Source organism: Neoarthrinium moseri (genome assembly GCF_022829205.1).
Source record: "Neoarthrinium moseri strain CBS 164.80 chromosome Unknown scaffold20_Wmoseri_CBS_16480, whole genome shotgun sequence".
Taxonomy (NCBI): Eukaryota; Fungi; Ascomycota; class Sordariomycetes; order Amphisphaeriales; family Apiosporaceae; genus Neoarthrinium; species Neoarthrinium moseri.
In genome coordinates this window covers 280,180-305,723 of record NW_026055134.1, presented here as the reverse complement: position 1 = coordinate 305,723, position 25,544 = coordinate 280,180, and the positions used below count along the sequence as shown (strand labels likewise).

At 54.1% G+C, this 25,544-nt stretch overlaps 8 protein-coding genes across 8 annotated transcripts; 4 read left to right on the top strand and 4 right to left on the bottom strand.

Annotated features, from left to right (window-relative positions):
* Positions 1-257: 257 nt before the first annotated feature.
* JN550_006087 (uncharacterized protein) lies at positions 258-2,665 on the top strand (the record flags this gene model as incomplete). Its single annotated transcript, XM_049317787.1, has 9 exons — positions 258-287; positions 472-771; positions 918-945; positions 1,001-1,216; positions 1,360-1,599; positions 1,718-1,775; positions 1,825-2,095; positions 2,295-2,444; positions 2,501-2,665. 9 exons carry the CDS (start codon positions 258-260, stop codon positions 2,663-2,665), a joined length of 1,458 nt encoding a protein of 485 aa, XP_049171973.1.
* A 3,501-nt stretch (positions 2,666-6,166) lies between these two features.
* Positions 6,167-7,711, top strand: JN550_006086 (uncharacterized protein; the record flags this gene model as incomplete). Its single annotated transcript, XM_049317786.1, has 1 exon — positions 6,167-7,711. The coding sequence occupies one exon, from the start codon at positions 6,167-6,169 to the stop codon at positions 7,709-7,711; it is 1,545 nt and encodes a 514-aa protein (XP_049171972.1).
* A 2,783-nt stretch (positions 7,712-10,494) lies between these two features.
* Positions 10,495-13,186, top strand: JN550_006085 (uncharacterized protein; the record flags this gene model as incomplete). The annotated part of the gene is made up of 2 exons (XM_049317785.1): positions 10,495-10,508; positions 10,570-13,186. 2 exons carry the CDS (start codon positions 10,495-10,497, stop codon positions 13,184-13,186), a joined length of 2,631 nt encoding a protein of 876 aa, XP_049171971.1.
* Positions 13,187-13,766: 580 nt separating this feature from the next.
* On the bottom strand, positions 13,767-14,948 carry JN550_006084 (uncharacterized protein; the record flags this gene model as incomplete). The annotated part of the gene is made up of 4 exons (XM_049317784.1): positions 13,767-14,186; positions 14,248-14,462; positions 14,511-14,794; positions 14,851-14,948. The coding sequence occupies 4 exons, from the start codon at positions 14,946-14,948 to the stop codon at positions 13,767-13,769; spliced, it is 1,017 nt and encodes a 338-aa protein (XP_049171970.1).
* Positions 14,949-15,638: 690 nt separating this feature from the next.
* Positions 15,639-17,318, bottom strand: JN550_006083 (uncharacterized protein; the record flags this gene model as incomplete). Its single annotated transcript, XM_049317783.1, has 1 exon — positions 15,639-17,318. One exon carries the CDS (start codon positions 17,316-17,318, stop codon positions 15,639-15,641), a length of 1,680 nt encoding a protein of 559 aa, XP_049171969.1.
* Positions 17,319-20,058: 2,740 nt separating this feature from the next.
* On the bottom strand, positions 20,059-21,000 carry JN550_006082 (uncharacterized protein; the record flags this gene model as incomplete). The annotated part of the gene is made up of 1 exon (XM_049317782.1): positions 20,059-21,000. The coding sequence occupies one exon, from the start codon at positions 20,998-21,000 to the stop codon at positions 20,059-20,061; it is 942 nt and encodes a 313-aa protein (XP_049171968.1).
* Positions 21,001-21,604: 604 nt separating this feature from the next.
* JN550_006081 (uncharacterized protein) lies at positions 21,605-22,162 on the top strand (the record flags this gene model as incomplete). Its single annotated transcript, XM_049317781.1, has 1 exon — positions 21,605-22,162. One exon carries the CDS (start codon positions 21,605-21,607, stop codon positions 22,160-22,162), a length of 558 nt encoding a protein of 185 aa, XP_049171967.1.
* A 640-nt stretch (positions 22,163-22,802) lies between these two features.
* JN550_006080 (uncharacterized protein) lies at positions 22,803-24,018 on the bottom strand (the record flags this gene model as incomplete). The annotated part of the gene is made up of 3 exons (XM_049317780.1): positions 22,803-23,288; positions 23,345-23,467; positions 23,614-24,018. The coding sequence occupies 3 exons, from the start codon at positions 24,016-24,018 to the stop codon at positions 22,803-22,805; spliced, it is 1,014 nt and encodes a 337-aa protein (XP_049171966.1).
* Positions 24,019-25,544: the final 1,526 nt, after the last annotated feature.

Genomic DNA, 25,544 nt, shown 5'->3' with positions numbered 1-25,544 from the left:
TGCGCCTAGCATTCACCGGCCGATTGGGCTTGCACAGAAATTTTTGGGCCGGCTGATCGAGCGACATCATAGTCCGACATCGTGGCCGCGTGCAAACACACCCTCGAGAAACCTCCGTGTCGTTCCTCACGTTCCTCCATTGCCCTTGGGATCCCACTCCCCCAGCGTTTGCAGAACCTCACCCCTCAAACCACCCCTCCATCCGTGTCTTTGCGCGCCAATATCGCTGCTCCACTACTACCCCTCCATCGTTCGTCATGGCTGGTTTCGATACTTACAAGACGCCTGTGAGTATTGTCTGCAAGAAAAACACTGATACTGTGGTCCTCAAGTCGCGCAAGTGACCTGTCAACGTCCTGGTCATCGCGGCTGGATTTTTGTTCACCTGAATATGCCGGCCAGCAGAAATTCACTCATCCCACATGTTCACCCTTGTTCGGTATCACGATGAGGCTAACCTGTGTCTGATAGCTCGACTCGCGCTACTCCAGCGATGAGATGAAGCAGCTGTTCAGCCAGCGCTCGCGCCACAGCACGTGGCGGAAGCTCTGGCTGTACCTCGCCGAGAGCGAGAAGGAGCTGGGCATCGACTCCATCACGGACGAGGCCCTCGCCCAGATGCGGGCCCACCTCACCGTGACCGACGACGACTTCGGCGTCGCCGCCGTCGAGGAGAAGAGACGCCGACACGATGTCATGGCGCACGTCCACGCCTTCGGCCAGGTCGCCCCGGCTGCCGCTGGTATCATTCACTACGGAGCTACTTCTTGCGTAAGACACTTTCCAAGTCTCGTCTCATTCGGAGGAGGTCATGAAAGGCATTGAGCTTGTCGAGAGGCGGCTCTGTCGATCAAGGCCCTTACCTCTGTTCTCCTCCATTGTCAAATGTCTTGGATTTGGCTGACTCCTTATGACAGTATGTTACTGACAATGCGGAACTGATCCGTAAGTGCCTGTCCGACGCGTGTTATCCATGGGCTCTCCTGACAATAGAGTGTAGTCATGAAGAATGCTATCGACCTGCTGCTGCCGAAGCTGGCCAAGGTCATCAGCAACCTTGCCCAGTTCGCTGAGAAGCACAAGGCTGTGCCCACTCTCGGCTTCACCCACTACCAGCCTGCTCAGCTGATCACGGTTGGAAAGCGAGCTGCCCAGTGGGCACAAGCTTTGATGATGGACCTGGAGGACATCGAGTACGTCAGAAAGAACCTCAAATGTAAGTAAAAATCCCAAGCTCCGTCAGTGTAAGGTCAGGTGGCATCATTCAACTTCCTGGGAAATCTTGGCTGTGAGCTGAGCTTTGTAACCGCCTACTGTCTTGCACATAAGATTTTTGTGTCTTAAGGCTGACCTTGATAGTCCGCGGTGCTCAAGGAACTACCGGAACCCAAGCCTCCTTCCTCGAGATTTTCCACGGCGACGGTGCCAAGATTGATCGTCTGAACGTTCTCCTGTGCGCCAAGGCCGGCTTTGAAGACTGCTATGATGTCTCCACGCAGACATACACAAGAAAGGTCGATCTCAGAGTCGCCAACGCCATCGCTGGTCTTGGTGCCACTGTCCAGCAGATCACCTCGGATATCCGTCACCTTGCTAACTGTAAGTACCTTGTGCTCCCACTCGATAGCATGGAGAAGTTTTCAAGGGCTCTACCGTCAAATCGAACAAAGTTCTTGACGAAGGTCGTTGTAATCGGGTAGCTAATATATGCTTTTAGTGAAGGAGGTTGAGGAGCCTTTCGAGAAGGACCAGATTGGTTCTTCGGCCATGGCATAGTGAGTACACGCCAACCTCCCAGACAGCATTTACTGACCCCTTTCCCAGCAAGCGTAACCCCATGAGATCGGAGCGCATTGCATCTCTGGGCCGCAAGTTGTCCAACCTACCGGTCAACTTCAAGGATACCTTTTCTGTCCAGTGGATGGAGCGAACTCTGGACGATTCCGCCATCCGTCGTATCGATATCCCCGAAATGTTCCTCCTCGCAGATGCCATCCTGATTGGCATGGACAACGTGACTGATGGCCTCGTCATCTACCCCAAGCGCATTGAGGCCCGAACCCGGGAGGAGCTCCCCTTCATGGCGACCGAGAATGTAAGTCTTTGTTCCAAATGTGACATCATCATCCATGTTCCAGCCAACGCCGCTGCCCAAACAACCACCTTCCAATAAGACCGGAGACCGGCACGGCCCATTAAGTATGGTGGGGATGGGTGTGCTGCCGAGCTTGTGCGAGACGGACCGCGAGAGTACCACGTAATCAACATGTATCGGCGCTAACATCAATTTACAGATTATCATGCGCATCGTAGCGAAGGGCGGGAGCCGTCAAGATGCTCATGAGGAGATTCGTGTCCTTTCCCACCAAGCTTCGGATGTCGTCAAGAACCAGGGTGGCCAGAACGACCTCATCGAGAGAATCAAGGCCACTGAGTACTTCAAGGTAAGATCAAGCAACTCCAGACCTTTATTCGAACACTGCACTAATAGGCCTACTAGCCCGTCTGGAACGAGATCGATGAGATGCTGGACCCCAGCCTGTATATCGGCCGCTCTGTCGAGATCGTCGACCGCTTCTGCAGCACTGGCGGTGTCTTGGAGAAGAAGCTCAAGCCTTACCAGTCTTACATCCAGCAGGCTGGAACGGCTCAGCTGAACGTATAGAGATGTGTACGACGGTGAACCTTAGAGGGACTGCATGATTTGGAGTTTGGGCGCCACGGTGGAAAATGATGAGAAAAGAAAAAGAAGGGCGGCACCTGAGTGCCGTCCTTGATTGCTTGCGCTGCGGGTCATGAAACCCCAGCATATGATGCGGATCTAGGCGATGCCGCTAGTTATAGATGGTAGGGAATGAAAATGTGTTCAACCACAAACACTAAATGCACCAAACAACCGCACAAGACACGTTCCATTGTAGACACAACACACATCAGTTCCATTGATATGGATACTGACTCATTCTAAACAGAACTCAACTGACAGTATGGATTTTCATACTCTGCGAAGTCACTAGTAATCAAGGTATCACAATCAAGGTGGATAGCCGTTACCAAATCATATTCGCCCTTGGACCTAACTTCGGGAGCAGTAGTAATGATAAGTCACTAGCTCGCTGCTATCAACCTGTTCATGAAGATACCCATTAAATATGCACCTGAAAGAGCTGTAGGAAAAATAATCAAGGCTCCCCTAGCGATATCGACCGCTGTCTTTCTAGAGTGTATTGGCTGCATGTATGAGTATTACAAGTTCCTAGAATTAATGCCAAGTACGCTGATATTCGCGACTAAACATAATAGTGGCGGTACTGGACACGTGGAATAGCTTCCACAGGGTTCCGAGAAAGTATGACACCCGGTCTCACAATAAATGCCAATAATCAGGTCGTGTATAAGAAAGTGTATTCAGCAACCGTCACCTCGTGTAGAGGAAAAATTGAGCCATGGATGCGGAAAAGAGAGTCTATAGCCGCATGCACAAATCTCAGCACAAGGAGCGAGTCATTCGGATAAACCTGTCAGCTTGTTCTGCCACATGAAAGAGTCTTGAATTGGATTGTTCAGTAAAATTAGAACTGACAAAAGAAAGAGAGGGCCGCAAATTTTCTGTGTGTCTCGCTGTCCTTTTTCCTACACTCCTTCCCGACAAACCATTGTCCAGAATACTCCACGATTTTTCTATGACTATGCAATTGGCAATGTTGGAAATGAATCAGCGACTGGCCGCGCGAAGTATCCAAGGACAGCCAACTCCTGCTCTGTTACAGCTTTAACTTCCTGCTTTACACAATCCTTCAGCTATACATAAAGGCGCGCTCGGATCGCCCTACGCCCTCGCTACTTTTGTATGCACTGATGACAGATGCAAATATATAATTCAACATCGGCCCTATGAGAGCTTGTGTGAGTCTGGATGCCGTGTTCATGGTAACGTTATTGTAGAAAGTGAGAGTGACCGCTGATATGGCGGCTACGAAGCATAGGGCCAGGGCAATGGCGAAGAACGAGGTGCACCTTTGCTTCTTTTCGAACACCGGCACAAGACCAAGATAAATCGAAAGCGTGGCATTGAAGAACGTGCCGAAAGCTCGTAAGACTCCCTCAAGCCACTCATCGTGGACGACGAGCGTCAAACAGCATGGCACAATGGCAAAAAGCAGGAGTGCAGATGTCAGCGGCCACATGTAGGTGCTCGCCACTTTGCTTCGGAGTGTTGTTTTCCTGCAGAAGGATTCGTCAGTGCATGGCTCTACATCGCGGGGGCCAAGCCGATGTCATCATGGCAAGCTGTGTGAGGTTGCCACTAGCTTGGCTGTTCTAGATATCAACTTCAGTGTGAGAGGGCTACCATATCTTACCCGTTTGCCATGTCGAGATTGTGTGTAGATAACTTGTTGCCTCTTGAAGTCGTTGCTTTGTCCGTACTATTTATTGTTTTTGTCCGTCACAATATAGATGACGATGCGATGTCAGGATAGAGCTTGAGTGCCTCCAAATATAGTAGGTTTTATACGTGAAGTCTACGGGTCATCCTAACAGACTTGATCCTGTGACTTTTGGTTTTGATATTTAAAGCAAGACAGAGCACAGCGGGTCTCATGGGCATATTTATGACAAGTCAGCCTTCATCACTTCGTTGCGGGTGCGAATGAGAGTTCTTGTTCACAGCCACCTTTTCTCGTCCGTCTAGCCACACCGTTAGGCGATAGCTCAAGCCCGCGCTCGCTTGATTGGTAGAGAGGGACCAGCGAAACACCTGCATAGGGAAATCCGACCCCTTCCCCCAGCACTACGCCTCACAAATGGGTTCGTCTCTCGGAGCTAAATCTGCAAGCTCATTGGGCTTGCTTGTGGGCCATGGACGCTAGGCCCAGATGCGTGCCACGTTTCGACGACCCAGTACGTACTTCTCTCGAGGCTTGTCTGTCAGGAGTGATGGAATTTGCAAAGATACTGTGTTTTGCGCGAGACCCCGACGATTCACCTCAAGAAAAGCAAAGAAGGCTCTGACCAACCACGGATCTGGATGACCCGAAGGCGTTCTTGGATGTGGACGAGAGTAGCATAGTGATCTTCGTCGCTGCGTACATCGCAATCAAGCAGATTATTGCTAATATCGCTCGTGTCATTGCCATTATATGGTCTAAACAAGTGGAAGAGGTCTACCAGATGGAAATTATTCGTATATAGTCCCAGAACTTGTATCACCCGGACTGGTATATCAACAGCTCGCTTATCGAGTAGGACCCAGTGTCTACTAGAGCGCATGCCGAGGAACGAGTATTATGAATTGGTTTTCCCACTGCACAAATCTATTGGAGACGTTTCTCCATACTTCAGAAGGCCTCAAGTCCAAAAGCAGCGGGTGCTGGTACCAACACCGTGAAACAGTTGTTTACAGTTGATCAATCTTTCGCACTGCTCCGTTCACGTGAATCAACACCTCGAAGCGTTCATTGTAGCAGTAGAAGATAGGGACTGGTCAAAAATGACCCCCTACAGATTTGAGGGCGGTAGAGCTGGTAAACAAATTCAGTTCGGTGCGGACTTGCCTGCTAAGACGGGCTATTGTACAAGCCTCCATAAGTGTACCAATGCTGGATGCTTTGGAAGAACAAATTATGTCTGGGGGAGGGGTCGCTGAAGCGACAATGTAAAACAGGACCTACACGTTACTCTTGGTTCTTCATGAGCAACTGAATATAAGAGGGCAGGAACAGGCTTTTCTCGCAGCACAACTGTAAGGTCATCAGTATTGAGAGATTGACAAAGGTAGCCCTGATGACAACAGCTCAGCGGGGCCAAGACGATAGTAATGGGGTTTCCATGGTGTGCACTGGATGGTCTATACAGACTAATAGAGCACAACATAGTTGTCGGCATTCATACCTGCTTAACGCTAACAAGTTGACTACCTATGGAAACTTTAGCGCCTGAAGTATTGCCGTCGACTAACTTAAGTTCCAAGGCAGCAGAGGCTAATAAGCTACCCCTGTGATTTGCGGGGAGCTACCCGTCGATTTAGCAGGAATCGGCGTTACCTAACCGGAGGACCCCCAAATTCTTGGTGCCCTGGTGGACCTCCCACCTCGTGCAGTTGTGAGCAGCACGACAAGCACACCCTTCAAGTCTCGTGAAGTCGAGGATCTCGCATTGCGTCGATATGAAGCTGTCTCCGAGGTCCTTCGTGTGTCGGCAATGCCGTCTACAGCCCTCAAAGACGCGCTTCTTTCATGCCTTTGCGCGTCTCTCCAACTCAGCTCCGAGCTCGTCAGAACCCATCCCAACCCGGCCGACAATAGCTCCCAGGCCGAACATCGACATCAAGCACATCCGACAAAACCCCTTCCTGCATGAGCAGAACTGCCTGGACCGCAACTACAAGCTCCAGAGCACCTATCCAGACCGAATCAACGAGCTGCATCAGCAATGGCAGGAGCACCAGAAAGAAGGGCGGCACCTGCGCGAGCGCAACAACCTGCTGCGCAAGCAGATCGCCAACTCGGCCACTACACAGGGCGATGAAGATCCTGCCGCCCTAGATATCAGGAATATGAGCAGAGAGCAGCTACTGGACGAGGCAAAGATGCTGAAAGAGAAGCTTTCCACCATCGAGCAGAGCGAAGACCGCCTAACTGCCGAGATCGACCACCTCGCACTACAGATACCCAACCTGACGAGCGAGCAGACGCCCCGCGGCGACGAGGCCCAAGTCTTGTCGTACATTAACGACCACCCGGAGCCTCGTCCCGCTGAGTCGGATCGCGTGTGGCGGTCACATGTGCACATCGGGTCCGAGCTGGGGCTGCTGGATTTTGCCGGCGCAGCCACGTCGTCCGGCTGGGGGTGGTATTATCTGCTGGATGAGGGCGCACAGCTGGAGCAGGCTCTGATTAATTTTGCCCTGAACGTGGTGACCAAGCATGGATGGCGGCAGGTCACGCCGCCCAGTATCGTCTACGGTCACATTGCCGCAGCCTGCGGGTTCCAGCCGCGCGACCAGAATGGGGAGACACAGATCTATTCTCTAGCGCAGTCGGCAGCGGACCGAGACCGCGGCAAGCCCGAGCTCGTGCTCGCAGGGACAGCCGAGATCCCGCTCGCGGGCATGAAGGCAGACACCGTCATTGACGAGAGCGAACTGCCCCTGAAACGGGTAGGCGTTTCCAGGTGCTACAGAGCCGAAGCTGGCGCCCGCGGCGTCGATACCAAGGGCCTGTACAGAGTACACGAGTTCAACAAGGTCGAGATGTTCGCGTGGTCCGAGCCGAACCTCTCGTCCGCAACCGAGATCTTCGACGAGATGGTCGACATCCAGACCGATATCCTCCATACGCTCGGGCTGCACTGTCGCATCCTCGAGATGCCATCCACGGACCTTGGCGCCTCGGCCGTGAGGAAGAACGACATCGAGGCCTTCTTCCCGTCACGAAGGCAGAAGAATGACGGCTGGGGTGAGGTGACCAGCGCCAGCATCTGCACCGACTACCAGACCCGGAGGCTGGCGACGAGGTTCAAGTCCAACGGAAAGATGCTCTACCCATGGACCGTGAACGGCACGGCGCTGGCCGTGCCCCGGGTGCTCGCTGCCGTGCTCGAGAACGGTTGGGACGAGAACGAGATGCGTGTCAAGCTGCCGGAATGCCTGTGGGAATCCATGGGCAAGGAGTATATCGGCCTCAAGCACCAGCTGAAGAAGCTGTACTGATTGATTTCTGTGCATAGGGTTTCTGGTGATAGAAGCCAGCATTCTGGTTGGTGCAAGTGGCATACTGTACACCACCCCCAGTCTCTCTTATTGGGAATCATGGGAGATTGTAAAGCATTGTAGAATAACCTGCCCTTCTGAGTGGACCGGTACCTCAGCGGCGTTGTAGTAAATATACCATCGCATCTACCTGCGTCGAGCCTCAAAGACAAGGTCGACCTCTGAATTGATGGCATAGTGCTAGGGAAGACTGGCCAGTAGATACAGCTTCCCGAGCTGTTCTAGGTAGAACCAAAGTCAATTTCACTAGACGACTTTGGAGTGATCGATTGCGATAAATTCATCTTTGGAAGATCATATCTCGTCTATTGCTGTACAGCATCCATGGGTATTCCGTCCCTCACGCCTCTCCCTCCCTCGCTCGCTCTCTTACACCGCGCCCCAGACACCCAGCGTCCAATTGCTCGCCTGGGCACCCTGTCCTCTCATCAGCCCGCCGGGTCCCATGCTCTGCCTAGACGGCTTCTGCTGCGCCTGGACGTCGATCTCGTTGGGCCGGCTCGCGCCGCCCAGGCCCTGCGACAGCCACAGCTCCCGGTCGACCATGGCGATGGCCGGGATCTTGAGCTGCGTGGCCAGGCTGGCCCCGGCCCAGGGGCCCATCGAGTCGACGGCGCGCAGCGCGCCCTGCACAGGCGGCTTGTATTCTTTCTCCTTGCGGATCATGCTCTCCACCGGGTCGTCATCCAGGGAGACGTGCGCTGGATGTGTGCTAGGTGCTGGTTCCTCTCCCTCCTCTGGATCAGGTGGAGTTGTGTGAATGGTCGGCGTAGTGCCACCGTTCGTTTGCTGGCCGGTCGCCACGCCGTTGGCGCCTCGACGCTTGAGCTTGGGGTTGTTTTTGTATGCCACGACGCCGCGGCCTTGGATGGGATCCCAGCCCCGCTCCTCGGCGAGGAGTCGCACCTCGTCGAAGATACGGCCCCTGAGCCCGAGTATGTTGGAGCAGCCGCCGGTGAAGATGATTCGCGACATGCAGACTGCGCGAACGTCAATCGGAAGCTTGAGGAGGCTTAGGTACACAAGCAAGTGAAGAGGTAGTTCCTCGTCATCGAAGTTTGCCGGCCCATATGAGGTCTGGAAGAAGGCCGTCTCGCATGGTTCTGCCAGCCGAGAAAACGGTATCTGTATCATCTTTGTAGTTTTGCAGGATGGGAGTGTTATTGGTGTAGGTGTGGGATCCTCGGAGGGGTCCAACGTCTCTGACTCGTCTTGCTCATGTAGGGTAGGTAGGCCTTCGGAGGTATCCTCAGAAGGTTTCCTGTGGGCATTCTTGCACCAGAGCACCCGTGTTGCGACCTCTTCGCAGTCCTCAAAGCTGACCACATCGTTCGGGGCCGGTGGTCGGCTCTCCTGGGACCCGACTTCTCGGCCCTCCAGAGCGTCAACTAGGAAATCCCGCGTCTCTTCGAGAAGCATCTTTCCTGCCCTTGTCGACCGCCATGTATTGACTTCCCGGTATTCATAGACTCCTGTGACGGTTGTCTCATGCCAGCCAAGGTCAACCACCAACGCCGACCGAACGCCAGCTGCGAATGTGGTGGCAACCGGGGATGACAGCAGAGAAATCGAGGGTGACTGAAAGCGGTTGAATAGAGTATCGAGAACAGAGGATAGTATAGGTAGCGGCATGGCGGGTGGCAGGACCAATGATATCTTTCTCGGTTTCGAGTCGATCAGGAGGTATTTCGTAAAGGCGTCCCGTAGACCGCGTTCGATCTTGTCCCCGACCAGGCCGAGGTCCTGTCCTCTGCATTCAAGCTGGAACAGCTCCTGCTGGTGTCCCCACGGTCGCCCCGATGTCCTCCTTCTCCAGTCGTCATCGTATCCCGCCTCCCAAGCTCTTAAGTCCCCAGTTCGTCGGTCCTGTTCGGTGTCGAAGGAGATGATCCGTTTGGGGGCCGCATCCCCCGCAAACCCTACGCGGATCTTTCGACAACCAAGCTCGATCACAATGGATTCATCTTCGACACGGCCACCACCGCCGGGAGACCCCAAGACGGAGGACGATAAGGGGCGGGTAGGCGTGTGCGGGCTTCCTGATGTGGCCTCCCTGGTCGATTGACCCCCGGCGCGGATGCTAGCGACGCTGCGATGGGGCAGGCTGGCGGCAGCGCTGGACGACATGGTGGAACGACGCAGCTACGCTTGAGACTACGTTATTGACCAGGAGTTCACATGGCCAAGAGAAAAGCTAGGAGTTATCGGGCGGGCGGCACGTCTCGTTCGCGTTGCGGTCGGCAAACGAAGAAATGATGTCGGTCGGTCCAGCAAGGGTCTTGGAGCTCGACCCCCTGGCGTATTGGCGACATTCCACTAAAGTCTACACCAGTGCTCTTCCATACCACAGACCTACATACAGGAATATGGAATATGCTCTATGAGCTATTATAGAGATTCTAGACCGATTTGTATTGGATTTTTGTCTTTCATTGTCTCTATGAATCTCATCAAGCTTGCTGGCTGGGCTCGATGAAAAGTCAGGGACTTGTGGCGCAAGTATCCCATTAATGGCTGCCCCGCCATCCCTGTGGAAACCAAAGTCAACAACCACCGGCGCGGGCTCAGAGCCATCGATGACCTCAACTCAATGACGACTACACGTGAACGCCCATTATCGACCATGAACAGCTCGTAGTCCATACCCCATAACTTTTGCTTGTGATTTTGCTTCCGGATGATTTGCACGGCTGTTGGGCCTCCAATCTCGTAGGAGCTTCGAGATGGGTATCAAAGGGTGCGTTTGACCATTTCTCACAGGCTATCTCGGCCATCGAGCCCAGACTGACCCGACTCAGGATATACAAAGAAATTGGCCCCGGAAAGCGCATATCGCTCACCAAACTAGCTGTTGACCAGCTCGAGCAGACGGGCAGGCCACTGCGCCTCGCAATCGATATCTCTATCTGGCAATTCCAGGTGCAAGCAGCGAGAGGTGGCTCAAACCCGGCTATCCGCACGTTGTTCTACCGCTTGCTTCGCTTGCTCAGCCTCTCCATCCAGCCCATCTTTGTTTTTGATGGACCGAACAAGCCTGTATTCAAGCGAAACAAGCGCTCGGGCCGCGGAGATGGTGTCGCTACTTCCATGGCCAAACGGTTGATCCGCCTCTTTGGTTTTCAGGTCCATGACGCCCCCGGCGAGGCCGAAGCCGAGTGTGCATTGTTGCAATTAAATGGCATCGTGGATGCCGTGCTCAGCGAGGATGTCGACACCATCATGTTTGGCTGCACCCGGACTCTGAGGAATTGGTCAGCCGAGGGCAAGGGCAAGACACCGACGCATATGTCACTTTTCGACACTAAGGACCTGCGTCAGAGCGAGTCAGGACTTGACCGTGAGGGGATGGTGCTGGTTGCTCTTATGAGTGGCGGCGACTACCTACCCGAAGGGATTCCAGGGGCTGGTGTCAAGCTGGCCTGCGAGGCGGCCAGAGCAGGCTTTGGCAAGACCCTTTGCCGTTTCAAAAGCTCGGACGCCTCTGGTCTCAACGATTGGAGAGATAACCTCATGCACGAGCTGCGGACGAACGAGAGTCGGTTTTTCCGGACTAAACATAAGGCTCTCGTGGTTCCGGAGGACTTTCCCAGTCTAGAGGTGCTGAGGTATTACACTCATCCAGTAGTTTCGCCCCCCTCGGTGCTGGAGAGATTGCGAAACCAGCCTTGGGATAAGCCAATCGACATTCTGGGATTACGAGAATTCGTCCGCGAGACGTTTGACTGGAACTACAGGGGTGGCGCGATCAAGTTCATTCGGGTCCTGGCACCATGTCTGCTTGTCAAGAGGATCATGCAACTAAGTGCTGCGGGTACCGACCACGCTCGCAGTCTCGAGCAAATACAAGAAGAGGAGCAAAGTCTTGTGAACTCTATCAAAAGCCGACGTGAACACTTCAGCACAGACGCCACACCCGAACTCCGAATATGCTTCACACCCACAGAAATCGTTGGTTACAATTTTGAGGAAGAGCCGGAAGAAGAGATCGAATATGGCCGAGATGGACTTGCGTTGAATAGCGATGATGAGTTTGAGGCCCTGGCCGACGAAGATGGAACGGGAGCCGTCGCTAAACTTGGACCCAAGAAGCCATTCAGTCCCAATGAGCCGGACTTATTCTGGATGCCGGAGACAATCGCCAAGCTTGGAATACCTCTGATGGTCGAAGACTGGGAAGAAACGCAGCGTGCTAAAGCGTCCAAGAAGAGGACGACAAAGGCACCGAAACAGACTGCAAGACTCGGGGGTATGGCCATAGGAGCTCTTGACAGGTTTGTCAAGGTCTCCAAGAACCTCCCACCAAGCAGCACAGTCACGAATACGCCGCTCATTGCCAAGCCCACGGCGTCTTCACGGAGCGATAACCCACTGGAGGTGCTGCCTCCTTCGTCGCAGAATCGGTCTGCACTTCCAGCAACTGCGTTTCAACTGCCGAAAACCTCCAGGCCTATGAGATCCAGTAAGCAATCAACGAAGCCCAATCTCAAGAAGGCCCCTGGAACGTCTCGGGACCCCAAAGCGGACTCTAGCGTAAACCCGTGGACGATCGCTGGCTCACGGTGTAGTCCCAGGGCCAGCAAGACCGTATCGACCGCTCCCAAGTCTTCGGAAGCCATTTTTATATCATCTAGCCCCCCTTCGTCGCCTACCAAGTCTTCTCGCTCGCGTGTGAGGCAGACATCAAGTCCTCCTCCCGCCGAAAGTGGGCTTGACAGTTTTATAACGAGCCCTCAAAAGCGGCGATCCAGGACGCCTTTAGAGACAACTCCAGATCAAAGCTTAAAACTGCAGGCCACCTCGAGAGCTTCCAGTCCCTCGCCACAACAGGATGGGAGAACACGTCGGAAACTAGCCAGGACAGAGTCGATGCCAGCGAATTCCCCCAGAGGAGAGAAGAGCCAAGACATGTTCAGTACTCAACGCAGTGCCCTGACGAGAGCCCGCACGATCGCTGTAGAAACCTCTGCGGCCGGTGCCGAGTATGATGGCGTTGACAGCGATGATGATCTGGATCTCCCACCGCTTAGCACGTTCGCGGGCAAGATCCCAAGTCGTGTTTCACCAATTCCGCCCTCACTCACCCCTCCCGACACAATCCTGCATCCCGTGATAGACATAGATAGTTCACCATTGTCCAAACCTGCACCACCTCGCTCTATACCAGCAGTGTGTTGTCCTCCTACAACTACGGCGGCAGCCTCGCCTGTAACAGCCAAGACGGGGAACCGCAGGCAGAGCAAACTGAACGATGCCTTCGGCATGCGCACCACCAAGATCTACGCACCGCGCAAGAGCGAGCCGGGCTTCTTCAAGGAGATCGAGGTCACGGTGGCCGAGGCGGACCGGATTGGGAGAGAGGGCGGGCGGAAATGGAGGATGAGCGATGTCAGTATCATTGATCTGACTGGTCAGTGAAAAGAACGGCGCAGAGTTGCATCATGAATTATATTTTACGACCAAATCGGAAGGGTAAAAGGATATGCATACCATGGCGTCGGCGTTATGTAATTGATTAAATACTCTTCAAGGCAAACTCGGTTATGGATAGTGTAAAATGGAGTGTGTTTTTCGACTTCCAATATTATTAACAATATTCGTGCTACATGCTCCCTCATGTAGCGAGAATGGGTCACACTTTTGGAGGAAATACCCCAGCCATTACGACACGGAAGAACAATGAACGACGCACGATCTACACAGCATCTCTAAGGTGTAGGGGTGGTTGTTGGTCTCGAGATTTTCACGACCAGATGTCTTCCACTTGTCTTGAAGCATTTGAACCATCCTCCCCTCGTCTGATCATTTCAAAGCGCCTCGTATACCTCCTGAGAGCCCTGATTTCGAAGAAGCCGGCGTGAGTTATCACCCAAGGTCTTTTACTGCTTCGCTGAAGTGAGCCTTATCTCGTGCCTGAAAAATACGTTGGCGCCAGAAACCAGGCCCCCCGAATGGGCCCCAACTCTCATTTAGCATTGGTGCATGGTAAAACAACTGGTTACTTTGGTTTTCGATGTTGAGTTGGTGGTGGGCTTATTGGCAGGGGACAGTATACACTGGGGAGGGAAAAGTCTACTAGATAGTCTTCGGACAACCAAGCGTCCGTCAAAAGCTCTCTTGCGCTTGGTCTATCTCTTGGATCCATTTTCATAATCTTGTAAATGAACATTCTGTCCTCCCTGGAAATTTCCCGTTCGGTAGTGAAACGGAAAGGCTTCAAGGTTGTTTTGGGGCAGTTGTCCATTACCCACGTCAAAGCCGCCAGTTGATCCTGATTGGCAATCTCCTCGTACGATATAGGGAATGGCCCGAAGCACTGATGGTGTTTCATAAGGATCTTAATGTCGTATTCGTCATGATCAGCAGGCACATCAGGTTTGAATATGTGAAAACCTCCACCGTACATGAGGCTTATCAACTGTATATTTTAATAGTAGATTAGCAAACGCATGCCATGCTTAAGCGAATTGAATCCTCACCATCGCTCCAAATGACCAAATATCAGTCGCCGTGCCCCACCTCATTTGTATGTGTGCCTCGGGGCTTCGAAACATCGGCGTCCCAATGGGGTCTCCATTAAGGGCATATGGGGAGTCTTGCGAGACTGTGCTCCCAAAGTCGCCAACTTGCACGTCTTTGAAGCGGATCGTCCCATCCTTCACATTATTTACTAGCACATTGCTCGGCTTGATATCTGCTGGGCCTTAGTTGGGAGTAACACTTGGAATCGAGAAGGTGGTACCACCTGTGTGAACGAAACCATCGGAATGAAGCCGGTCCAATGCCTCCAGAACGTGTCTAGCAACATATTTGAGTTCCAGTCTGTTAAGTCCCTTGGTGTGCGAAGCGTGGAGTAAATCGTCGTCCAAATACTTGAGGATGAGCGCTTGGGGGTTTTCAATCTCATCAAGTAGAGGTCGTATAGATGGGGTGCGGTGTTGGAAACGTAGTAGTACGTCGCGCTCGTTCTGGAGACGGAAGTGCCGAACAGCGTTGAAAATGATGGGTTCTTGGTTCTGGTTGCTGCTAGAATAAGCATAATCACTTGGGGTCATTGCATATTCTCAGTCAAGTTGCATTACCTTCCAAGCCAGACACATTCCTGCAGCTGCTTCGTGAGCGTATAAATCCCTAGCCTTCCTGTGAAAGACTCGCCAATCTTACAGATAGCTGCGGCCATCTTTGAGGAGTTTTGACAAGGATTCCATGAGAAATTTCAGTCCGCGAGCTGATTTACTCTGTTTGTAATCTGATGTAGCTGTAGGCAGTGACAATCAGTCAAGCCGGCGACTGATGGAAACCGATCAGCGCCAGAGCCTATGTCGTTGGTCGTTGGCTGGGATCACAGGGAGCAGAAGCTACGATATGCTATTAAGTTGGTTAGGGACCCAGCTACCTTACATAGGCCCGGAGGTAGGTAATACTGTAGTTAAAACGAGCACTTGGGCGGCTATCCATGCCCAGATGCCACCTGATCGTTGGGTTAACACTACCTCCGGATTTGCAGCTCGAACCAGCGGCGTGCAACCGAAACACCCAAGCACTTAATTCGCCATTGGGTCGTTCATGGCGTTAATTGCAGACAACCTTGGAACATATAACCTTCTCGCATAGCCTATAAGTCACGTTTCCGTACGAAGTAGTAGCTTGTGATTATAAATTGTCATCAGCCTATTCATCATGATGGGTATCCTGCAGAAAAAACATACAACCAGCTCGGCCTCTTGCGATATACAAAGCGAGCCCCCAAAGTAAACGACGCAATATCCGCCATCCGTATATCATGATTCGTCATAAAATGATCCATTATGCATGCTCCCCCGTCATCTCGTTCTTCTTCTTCTTTCATTCTTGCATCGAGCACAATTCATCAATCCTCAGCAGCCCAGGGCAAATCTCTCTCCACGACCCGAACACAGGTTAGATACCCGACCGGCGCAGCTACAGCGCCGTCCTTGCCCGGGTTGCTCAGCTCGAGCTCCAGGCCGCTGCCCATGAGCGGCCGCACGAGTTCCCTTGCGGCGGTCTTCATCTCGTCCACGCGCTTCTCGAACCTCCGGAGGTTGTCTCGGCTGTAAAGATCCGGCGTGAGCTTCAGGAAACGCTTGCATTCTTCGTGGGTCAGGTAGGCCGCGCTGTTGGCGGAGCCTAATGCGCGGTATGTCCGGCCAACGGTCGCGAGACTGGGCATAGCAGCCGGGGGTGGGGGAGGAGGAGCTGGCCGGTTCGCGGAACCGCCTCGGCGATCTGAGCCTGAGGGAGCTGGCGGCGGCGGAGGAGCCGGGGCAGTATTGTCCGCGAGCCATTGCCGGAAGAAGCTCACAGCGAGCCAGTCGAGATACGACGTGGCAGGCGTCACCCTCTCACCGCGGGAGTTGGTCAGATTGAGTCGGAACAGACGCCCTTCTATGCGCGATACCGTCTCTTCCAACTCGTCGACCTTGTCCTCGATGATGTCCAATACTATCTCTGGTAATGCGCTCCTGATACTTCGCTCGCCGGCCGGCCACTGCCCTACGACATGGATAAGGGCCTCCTGGAATATGACCTTGGATCTGCTCAGATAGCCCAGCTTGAGGTAGGATACGGGGTATTTCGCTATCTGTTTCCATAGACGGGACTGAAATTGCAAGAGGTGATGGTCGACCCGTGGACCACAGACTGCAAGCGCATCGTATTGGTCTGCCAGTGTCAACAGCGATTTGCACTGAACGTATGCGTCCGCTATGTTGATACCATCTAGCACGGGTGGGTAATTGTAAAATATGCGAAAGAGGTTGTCGTAGTCGCGAAGAAGATCGTTATCCGCTTGCGAAAGAGGCGGGCCATCATCGGGCGGTGGGTTGTTTGGTGAGTGGTGGCCAGTCAAAGACAGGTTTGCCACGGAGCGGAAGAACGAAGAGGTCGTGTGTGTCGCCGATTGCGAGTGTTTGTGACGACTCGACGACGTATGTGCGCTAGGCCCTCCGCCGAATATCGAGTTGGTTTGCTGTGTCGCGCCTGAGCCCGTCAAGGCGCCGTTGGTATCCGCCTCTTTCTGCACCAGCATCGGTATATCGTCCCGGCCAGTCCCTGGGTCTAGCTCGTACCTCCACCGCCTTCTTGGGCCCGGCGATCCTGCGCCTGGCCGTGTGATTTCATAGCCGCTCCCCGTAGAGCTGCCACTTCCTAGACTGACACCACTGTCCTCTGCTATCCGCGCTACGTCTGTACTCGGGGGTTCCGGGAGGGCTGGGAGGATGCTGGCCTTGGACCATTGCTGGCTGGTCGAGGCCTCAAAGAAGCCCGAACATCGCGTGAGAGTGTGCCTGTGCAGCAGGTATCTGTTGACCCTCCCGCCCGCCTTGATCAGGATCTCGACGTCGCCCGAGGCGCTGAAGACCGGGAACTCATTCTGGGGTATGTAGGAGGCGCCGCCGGCGTGGGAGCGGTTGTATCGCTTGCTGCGCGACGAGCCGTGGGGCCGGGAGGATCGCGTGCCGACTACGGACTGAGCTCCCCGGACGGCGAGCGAGTGGGATGGAGGTTCGGGATCGCGTTGCGAAACCATGAAGACGGAGGGCCAGCTTCGCCGCCTGTCCTACGATATGCTTTCTTGTTCGCGAATGTGCTGGGCGCCGTGAGACATAGGAGCCCGCATGTGCTCCTAGTGCCAGGCCGCGCGACAAGCTTCCGATTGCGACTTGGAGCCGGTGGTGAGACGGCGAGTTGATGAGGGGCAGGTGGTGTGGCTGAAGCTCATGACAGGACGAGGAGCGGAAAGCAAGGTCTGCTGGAGATGGATGCGCTATGCTTTTCTGCGCACAATGTCATGAAGTTGGATGCCTCGAGAGTTTCTGCAATCCTGGTTTCGAAGCCGTGTCGCTCTCCGCAACGGCCTGTAAGGACACCGCTATTTCCCAGGACGCCAGAAGCGCTGTGCAAGTCCAGCAAGCGGTCCAGTGCCGAAGCTCGTGATTGACGGGTTGATTGACTTTCTGAGGCTGTGCCCGTGATTTCGCCACAGGAGGTCGGTGCCGGGCAGGTAAAACCAGGGTTCAAGTCGCCAAAACTCACAGGGCGGTCGCCTCACTTTCTGGCCGATGGCAGCCGCAGTCCGGGGTCCTGACGTATTATTCTAATGAAAATAGCGAAGAAAGGAAAAGCAGCAGATGTAGGGAAGTGTCTGCAGTCATGGAGATGGAGGAGGCTGGATGATAGAACATCACCACGAGCCCCGTTAACGATACGCTAGTCACACCAGGTCCAGGGCCACCCTTCCGAAGACGCGAGCGAAAACGGCCAAGTCGCGCCTATCCACCACCAGAAACCCCTTTCCCGCGTTCTTTGCCTGTTTATTGTTTGACGGCGCACGGCAGCAGTCGAGTGACTTGCTCCCGATGCAACACCAGACAGCTTCAGTAATGCTGCCGCTTGCAGGCGATCGGCCGCCGGCGCCATCGCCAGCCTATCGTTGCGGCCAAAGCTCCACGTCCGCTCAGCTGGGTAGGGTCGAGTTGGAGGGTCTGCCGGGACATGTTGGCCAGTCATTCACTAGCCACTGGGGCCGCACCAAACCCGGATTCTGGATAGGACTCATCGCGTGCACCAACGATTACTTGGACTGTTCTCGATGGCATGTGAGCTGTGCCCGGATCCGTAGCTTTGTCCAGACTAATACACCGTAGAGTACAGTAAAGTCCATCTCTCGTGGGTTTCATGGGCCAAGACTGCCCGAGGTGGAGAACAGAGAGTAGCATGATGAGATGTTAAATAGTCATCGTCTGGAGAGTGGTATCACCTCACAGATGCAATTGACGCGCCACCAGAGACTTGATGCTTGAATGCATGACTTTGACCACACGATCCTGCTGTTACTTATGCTGGTGACTGCGATATAGGTCTGCCTATAATAGCGGTTCGAGCTCTCAGAGGATCTAGGTTGGTTTATCCCTACAGTTCGAGGTCTAATCTCATCAATGGCAATCGTGTCTGGTCAGCTCCTACTGGCGCACAGCCATCCTTTGATGGGATACTCCCACCACAGATCGATTTTAAACAGCTGTCCATCGGGTGATAATATACGTGATGATATACCTAGGTAGAAATAGAGTCATATGCGTTAATTCGACAGAGTGAAGCACTGCCCTCAAGTACAGAGCCTACCAGGCCTGTCAGACTAACCAAAAATTGGTAGACATGCTACAGCTAGGAGTTGGCTTCAAAGTCATGAAAGGACGACCATGCAAGCCAGCCCGATATTGACCACTATGCAGAGAGAGTCACACATCGAACGAAAATGCTTGACGGACAGTATTCCCAGACGACGCCGCTACATCCGCCCACCTTGCTGCGGAATCCCTCCGTAGTCCACTATCCGAACCACGCTCGACTGCGGTACCTCCCACGCTATGCGCCGCGAGGCATCCCCGGCCGCAGAGACTGCTTGCTAGGAGACACTTGCTGGAGGGACGATTTCATTACGTGCAGGTCCAATCCGTCATGGGCGATGGGGCCTTGGTGATCAATATTTTTTTTTTTCCGTCCGGCACGCCTGCCCCAACGCCCGGGCCCGCGACGAGCAGGTGGTGCACTGCGGAAACGCACGGGCTCGCAGCATGACCTCACGCTCTAGGTAGATCATCGCCTTTCTATGGACCGTCTCTATCTGAGCTATCTGAAAGTCGAGGCCCATTTTCGTACCTGGGCAAGGCTACCGTTGGACCGTCATCGAGGGAGCCATGAGCAGTGAGGCATTGGCTGCTGGGGGTCACCAGTCCATCGACCACTTGGACTGGTCGCGTTTGTGGTCATGGTTATTACAGCAGTGAAGATCTCACTACATCGCAGCTATACGACTCAGCGAGCGCGAAATTCACTAACTCATTGATAGAAGGAGGTACGGCAAGCAGTAAGCAAGTAGACAGATGCTGAACCTGCCTGCCAACGCGTCCGTCAATTTCTCCAGGGATCTACCGATTGCCGCCCAAGGCCGTCGCGTTGGGCAAAGCTTCGCAGCAGATAGAATCTACCTAGGTAGGATAGAACAGTTTATGAATTGAACACAGTAAATCTGGGGTCTCACGACATGTCTCAAACGGCAAATGGCTGAAATGGCTTTATTCGTACAGTTAAAAATACAGGCTCCATGACTTTTGATCACCGCGACACCCGTCGCAGGTAAGGAAATAACTAATGAAGTTCCTAAAGCACGTCCCAAACTCCAGTCCCACCAGTTAACCGAAGATACCAACCCAGGAAACCCTGTCCTATATGCCTCATGTGCCTCGCGCCAGGTCTCAATAAGTCGCTCAAGTCATCATCATTTCGACATCTTGGGATGGTGTTGGCTGGGGTGTGCCGGCAGCAGTCATGACTTCTAGGCCCTCAAAGACAGGCGGGGAGGCCTTGAGGTTTTGGAAAGTCTGGTTGAGGTCGCTGCTGATAAACTGACCCTTTTGCAAGTCTTCGGCAAAGAGGAAGAACCCCTCAGAAGCCTCGACGAGATAGGATTGCAGACCCTTGCTCTCAAGCTGTATTTGGACGTTGTTGATGGGGAAGTGATTCTCAATGTAACGCGCCCAACCCCGGGCGGCGGCTTGTCTGTGTTCGTCGGTGTTGATGCGACTCCAGCCGATGCCCAGATGAAGTGTGAAGTTGTCGATGACAGGTTGTGAGCTGCCGTCCACAGCCAGGGCAGGAGCTGCCGCGACAGTGTCGTTGACGTCGCGGACGGGACTGGAACGATTGAGATGAGAGCCAAGAGCGGGGATGGAAACAGAGCTCATGTCAAGGCGCTGAGATTTGTTGCTTCGAAGAGAAGGGCGTTCTTGCTGATGGATTGCACGGGCTTCTTCGTTTCTGCGCTTCTCTTCTGCAGCTGCCTTTTCCTCGAGCCAAGTTCCGGACTGGCTGCCAGCGTCGGCGACATAGGCCTGAGACTTCTTGATGAGGACCATGCCCTCGCCATAGACCCATTCGTCTTCTGCTTCTTTGACAGGCTCAATGGTTTCAAGCTTGGCCTCTTCGACATCGAGGTTGATGGCTGCCTCATCTCTTGAGCGCTTGCGGCCGGCACTGCGTGGAAATGACGGCTGCACAGGCGGTTGGGGCCGAGCAGAAGGACAAAAGGGCCCAGGACGGCTTAGAGGAGATGACTGGAGCGAGTACATGGGCATACCGAACGCGGGCTGGTGGGCAGCACTCGGCGGCATGGCAAGGACTGGGGACTGAGTACGTGAGAAGGAACCCATTGTGACCTGTGAGTACTAGATGTCAGATGAGATAGACAGCAAGTTTTTGTTAGACGACCCGAAGGGCTCTGTTGGCGAGGGTGGACGACCGGTCGTGTGGGCAGGGTCGAAGGCGGTTCACTAGATGGCGTGGCGGCAGTGAACCGGAGGCTGGAATGATATGTGGAAGATGGGATTCAAGACGAATTGAGCTGGGAGAAGTGAGTTGGGGATCTGGAAGAATAAGTACTAGTCCACGGGACACCAGGATGATGGCGGTCGAAGGGCCAGTGGGTGGTAGGGTACGATGCAGGCAGCCGACGATAGAGTGCGTCGAAGGTCAGACGGGCGAGCCTGTGTACGGTGGTCTGGCTATGGGATGGGAAGGGAGTGGGTGGTCAAGATAAGAAGAGGCGGTATGGGCAATGGCTATGCATTAATATGTGAGCGGGAGGGCTAAGGACGAGGATGTGTATGGAATGGGATGGGAAGGGTAGACAAGAGAGGTGAGGTGTGGTTGGGTGGTGGCAGATAGATGTACTTGTGAGGATGGGAAGAGAAGAGATGCAGAGCTCCCGATGCGCAGACAGGACCAGAGAGACGAGAGAGACGAGAGCGTGCAAGGATGGGCGCGGTTGCTCTGCAGAGTGCAGAGGCATGGATGGAGGCTCGGGGGCTGGCTGATGGATGGATCGCCAGAGTCAGTTTGCTGCGAGCCCGCGATGAGTGGTGTGCGACAAAGCCGCGAGCTGGACGCATGTATGGGCCTACGCTGCCGGTACCTTGCCCTCCGCGGAGTCCCTGCTGGGCTCGCTGGTACCCCGGTACCCAGCCAACGCTTTCCCTGTCTGGACGGCTGAGACCGAGCAGCAGCGGCACGTCAGATCTGGCTGACCAGACGGCCAGCCTTTTCCCTTTTCCGCCAGTGCTCTCTCTTTGGCTCGCGGTCGCTTTGCCTCGCACGGTTCAGGGTGGAGACCTTGCAGGGCCACCGACCCCAGCGCCCCAGGCGACCAGGGTTGGCCTTCTCAGAGCACCCTGCGCCGCCATGATTGGCTGCTTTCTGGCTGCGACCCTGGACATCCTTGAGGGTGGAGACCTGGGGCAACGACAGGGACGGAACTTTTCTGACGAGAGTCGGCCTCTGATAGGCCGGAGTCCTGCTCGTCAGAATCGGGTTTAGATCGGCGGTCCCTTGATTCAAGAGGCGTGCAAGAAGGAAGGCAGACACCGCCGGCAGGGGAGGGTAGGGTCCTAAAGTGCGCCGTCACCCGAGAGACATGTAACCTGCAGCAGCGTCGCTCGTGATCCTCTCCGTGACACCCCGAAACCAAAAAGTCTAACCAGAGTGGCCAAAGTGGTCAGGGCGCGATTGCCGGAACTTCGGAACCATTTGTTCCTTTGTGCTTGGTGGACTGCCCAGGTGATGGCAACCTCCAGCTCCCAAACTGCCGATGGGAAACGAGACGCCGTCCGCCCTTTGTTGGTCAGTGACATTCGACTGGTTTGCATACCAGTCGCTTCCATGCTCAGTGTTTCACGATTGCTTGTCCTCCTCCCAATGCCCTCCACGATTTCATGACCAGAACTTTATGTAGTTCTGCATGCTCAATACGGTCAACGAATGCAAACAGAGCGCGCGGCGGGGATGTATCTTTTCTTTTTGTTTTGCTTCTCCTCTTGCTTCTCGACCCAAAAGTAGAATGCGCCGTATGTGTACGTGTTGCGACTGAATGCTCTATCAATGTCATTTGCCATTTCATATCTCTTAGAAGCAAATGCGGCCCAAGGTCCTTAGTGTTTGTCACGCCTACACGCTCATTCTAGCCTTGGCCTGCGTCGTCGTCTTCCTGACCCGCATGGAGCCTAGAAGCCTCCTGAAAGAGCGTCAAGTCATCCGAGTTCTCTACGCCACCGTACAGCCCACGGAAGCCTGGTGTTTCCATCCCAGAGGGACTATGGGCTCTGCTGGAGCGTCCACGCGCGGTACTGGAACTGTAGCCAGATTGCCGCATGGATCGGGTGATAGGCGCCGTATAGGAGCCATGCAGCCGGCTCTGATGGCGTGTCTCTGCCAAGTTACGAGGAGTTCGAGGCTGCACAGATGATGGTAAGGAGTCGTTGTAAACCTCAAGCCTGGAGCTTGGACGTGGTGTATCCACGATTCGTCCCTCAGACCGCCTTTCACGCGAGGACGTATTCGAATTTGGAGCGTTACCCGTCGACGGCAGCGGGCGAGTGGGTGACCTGGTGTAGGCCTCTATATATCTTACAGTAGACTGGTCCAACTCTGTTTCGCCGTCCGTGGACTGTCGAGTTCTGTTAGTCTACAATTCGGAATCAATTTGGTCGAGCTTTGACTGACAGGCCTAGTGAAGTGCGCATCCACAGTTGCGGCGAGCGAAGAGACTCGCTGCGGTGTTATGGGCGGCATGTGTTCCAAGTCCCTTCGCGCCGCCAATGACGATATGGTCGGCGATCGTTGAGTCTACTCTTGTCAGATCAGTAAAGTCTCATTGGGCCCAGAGCACGAACTGAAGGCAAGGAATGCTCATCTGATACCACCCTTGTACCTAGCGAGAATGGTGGGGGCAACATTATCGAGTAAGATTTAGTATTATCTCTTTGTGGTACGCCTGAATAGGACGGCGTGTGACTGGCACTTGATGCAGTTGACGGGCGTGGCGAGACTGCGTCTTCTGACGGTTCAACAATCGGCGAACTGCGAGAACGTTGACAGGGAAGCTTCATGCGCGATGCTGTGTCGTCTACAGTCACGTCCGTGTCAGTAGGGCCAGTTTCAACCACGAGCTTTGTGGCTTGTTCGACATCGTGGCCCGGGTTCTTGGAGGCGATAACTTCAAGGGCTACAGACTCGGCCGGTTTCACGGAATCGGGCGGCGCCCGGCTCTGCACCCGAGCTGCCCGAGCTGCCCGAGCATCTTCCATCACCAGATATCTTCTGAAACGACGCTTCTGCTCGAAGTCCTTGATCTCGGCCATCGTCAAGGAGATTGTGGTAGCTGGGTATCGTAGCATCTTGGCAATGGAGTTGATTTCGTTCTAGCTAGGTTCTGCTCTGCGGCAACGGAACGAATTGAGAGGGAAACCGGACTGCTCCTGTCCAATGTAGGCCATATCTAACATCCGACTTTGTGATGGCTCAACATGCCTGTGGCACCAGTCGCTGACTGAGGCGGTATTAAAGCCCACCTGCTGCTTCCTCCTTTCTACCTCACCTGCATCATTGCCGCTAGAGCGCTCTGGAGTTCATAAACAGGAAGTCACAACTGGTAACGAAGGCACAACTCCCGCGCAGGGACAGTCTCTAGTAACGCTGAAGAGCGACTGTGTTTCGGAGTATACCTAGGTAACTGGATAGCTAGATGCTTAGATACTAACGCATAACATTCATATGCACTTGACTGCGGATAACTTGCTGCTTAGGTGTGGTTTGATACTGGGACAACGACACGACGCCGCCGCCAGATACGCATGTCACGTGACCCCGTCCGGATTTGAGAAGAAGGGAGAACGATCGATCTGGACCGATGTAATAGACAGGCTTCGCCGGAGGATTACCGGTGCTTCAGAGTAAGAGAATACCAGCTTACAAGCAACGTATCGAAGTGCAGCTGCTGGTCCCGCTGCATGATCCGCCGAAGTCTAGGTACTATGGTAGAAGAGCGGACTTCACTATGCGTGCTACGGACCGCCTCCTGTGTACCATAGTACACACCATCCCTGTTTTCCAGAAGACCTCTGGGCTCGGCCCATCGTAATTGGAATTGTCAGATTGATCCTACAGAGCACTAGGTTAGTTACTGTAACTACAGTCAGTGCTAAGCGGCGAGGGGCGCTGCACGGCCGAGATTGGACGCTCGTAATGATATTCTTTGCTTGAAACAACGCCATTGTGGCCTGGTCTCCAAAGTCAATCAATCCCGTGGTGCAGCTGGACACAGAGGCGGAAAGGAGGGCGGTCATTACAGTGGCTCCCGTGTAGACAGTAATCGTCCAGCAATCTCGAATACGGCTCTCCTGTTCCCTCTTCCTCCTGCTCTCCCTCAGGCTTCGCTCGTCCAGGCACCCAAAAACTCAACCTAACTCAATCTGGGATCCCTACTTCGTCCGTACAAGCCTTGTCGACAGACACAGAGGGCAGCGCTCAGCACGGCCCAACGACGGCCGGGCGTCCACTCCGCTTCACCACCGAAGTGCGATCCGCAGTAATACGTACCTGTCAAACGTGAAATTGCACGGGTTCTCCAACACCTCATCCACCGACACGGCCCATCCCAATTGCCCTGATGTCCTCACTCAGGAACGGCTTGGATCCTGTGCAAGCCATCTCCATACCCCGTCCCGCGCGCCCTTTTCCCTGCAGTGGCTCGGCCTCTGAGTTGGCTCAACTGTGAACTCTAACGGGCCCGCCATTCATCTCCAGCTGGACATGATCCGTGTCGCGACCCTCCTTGCCTGACGCCGCCCGCAACGCAACGCAACGCAACTGCACCTTATCCCGCTGCCCATTGAGCGTGACACGCCATCGGATCCTAGCCGCA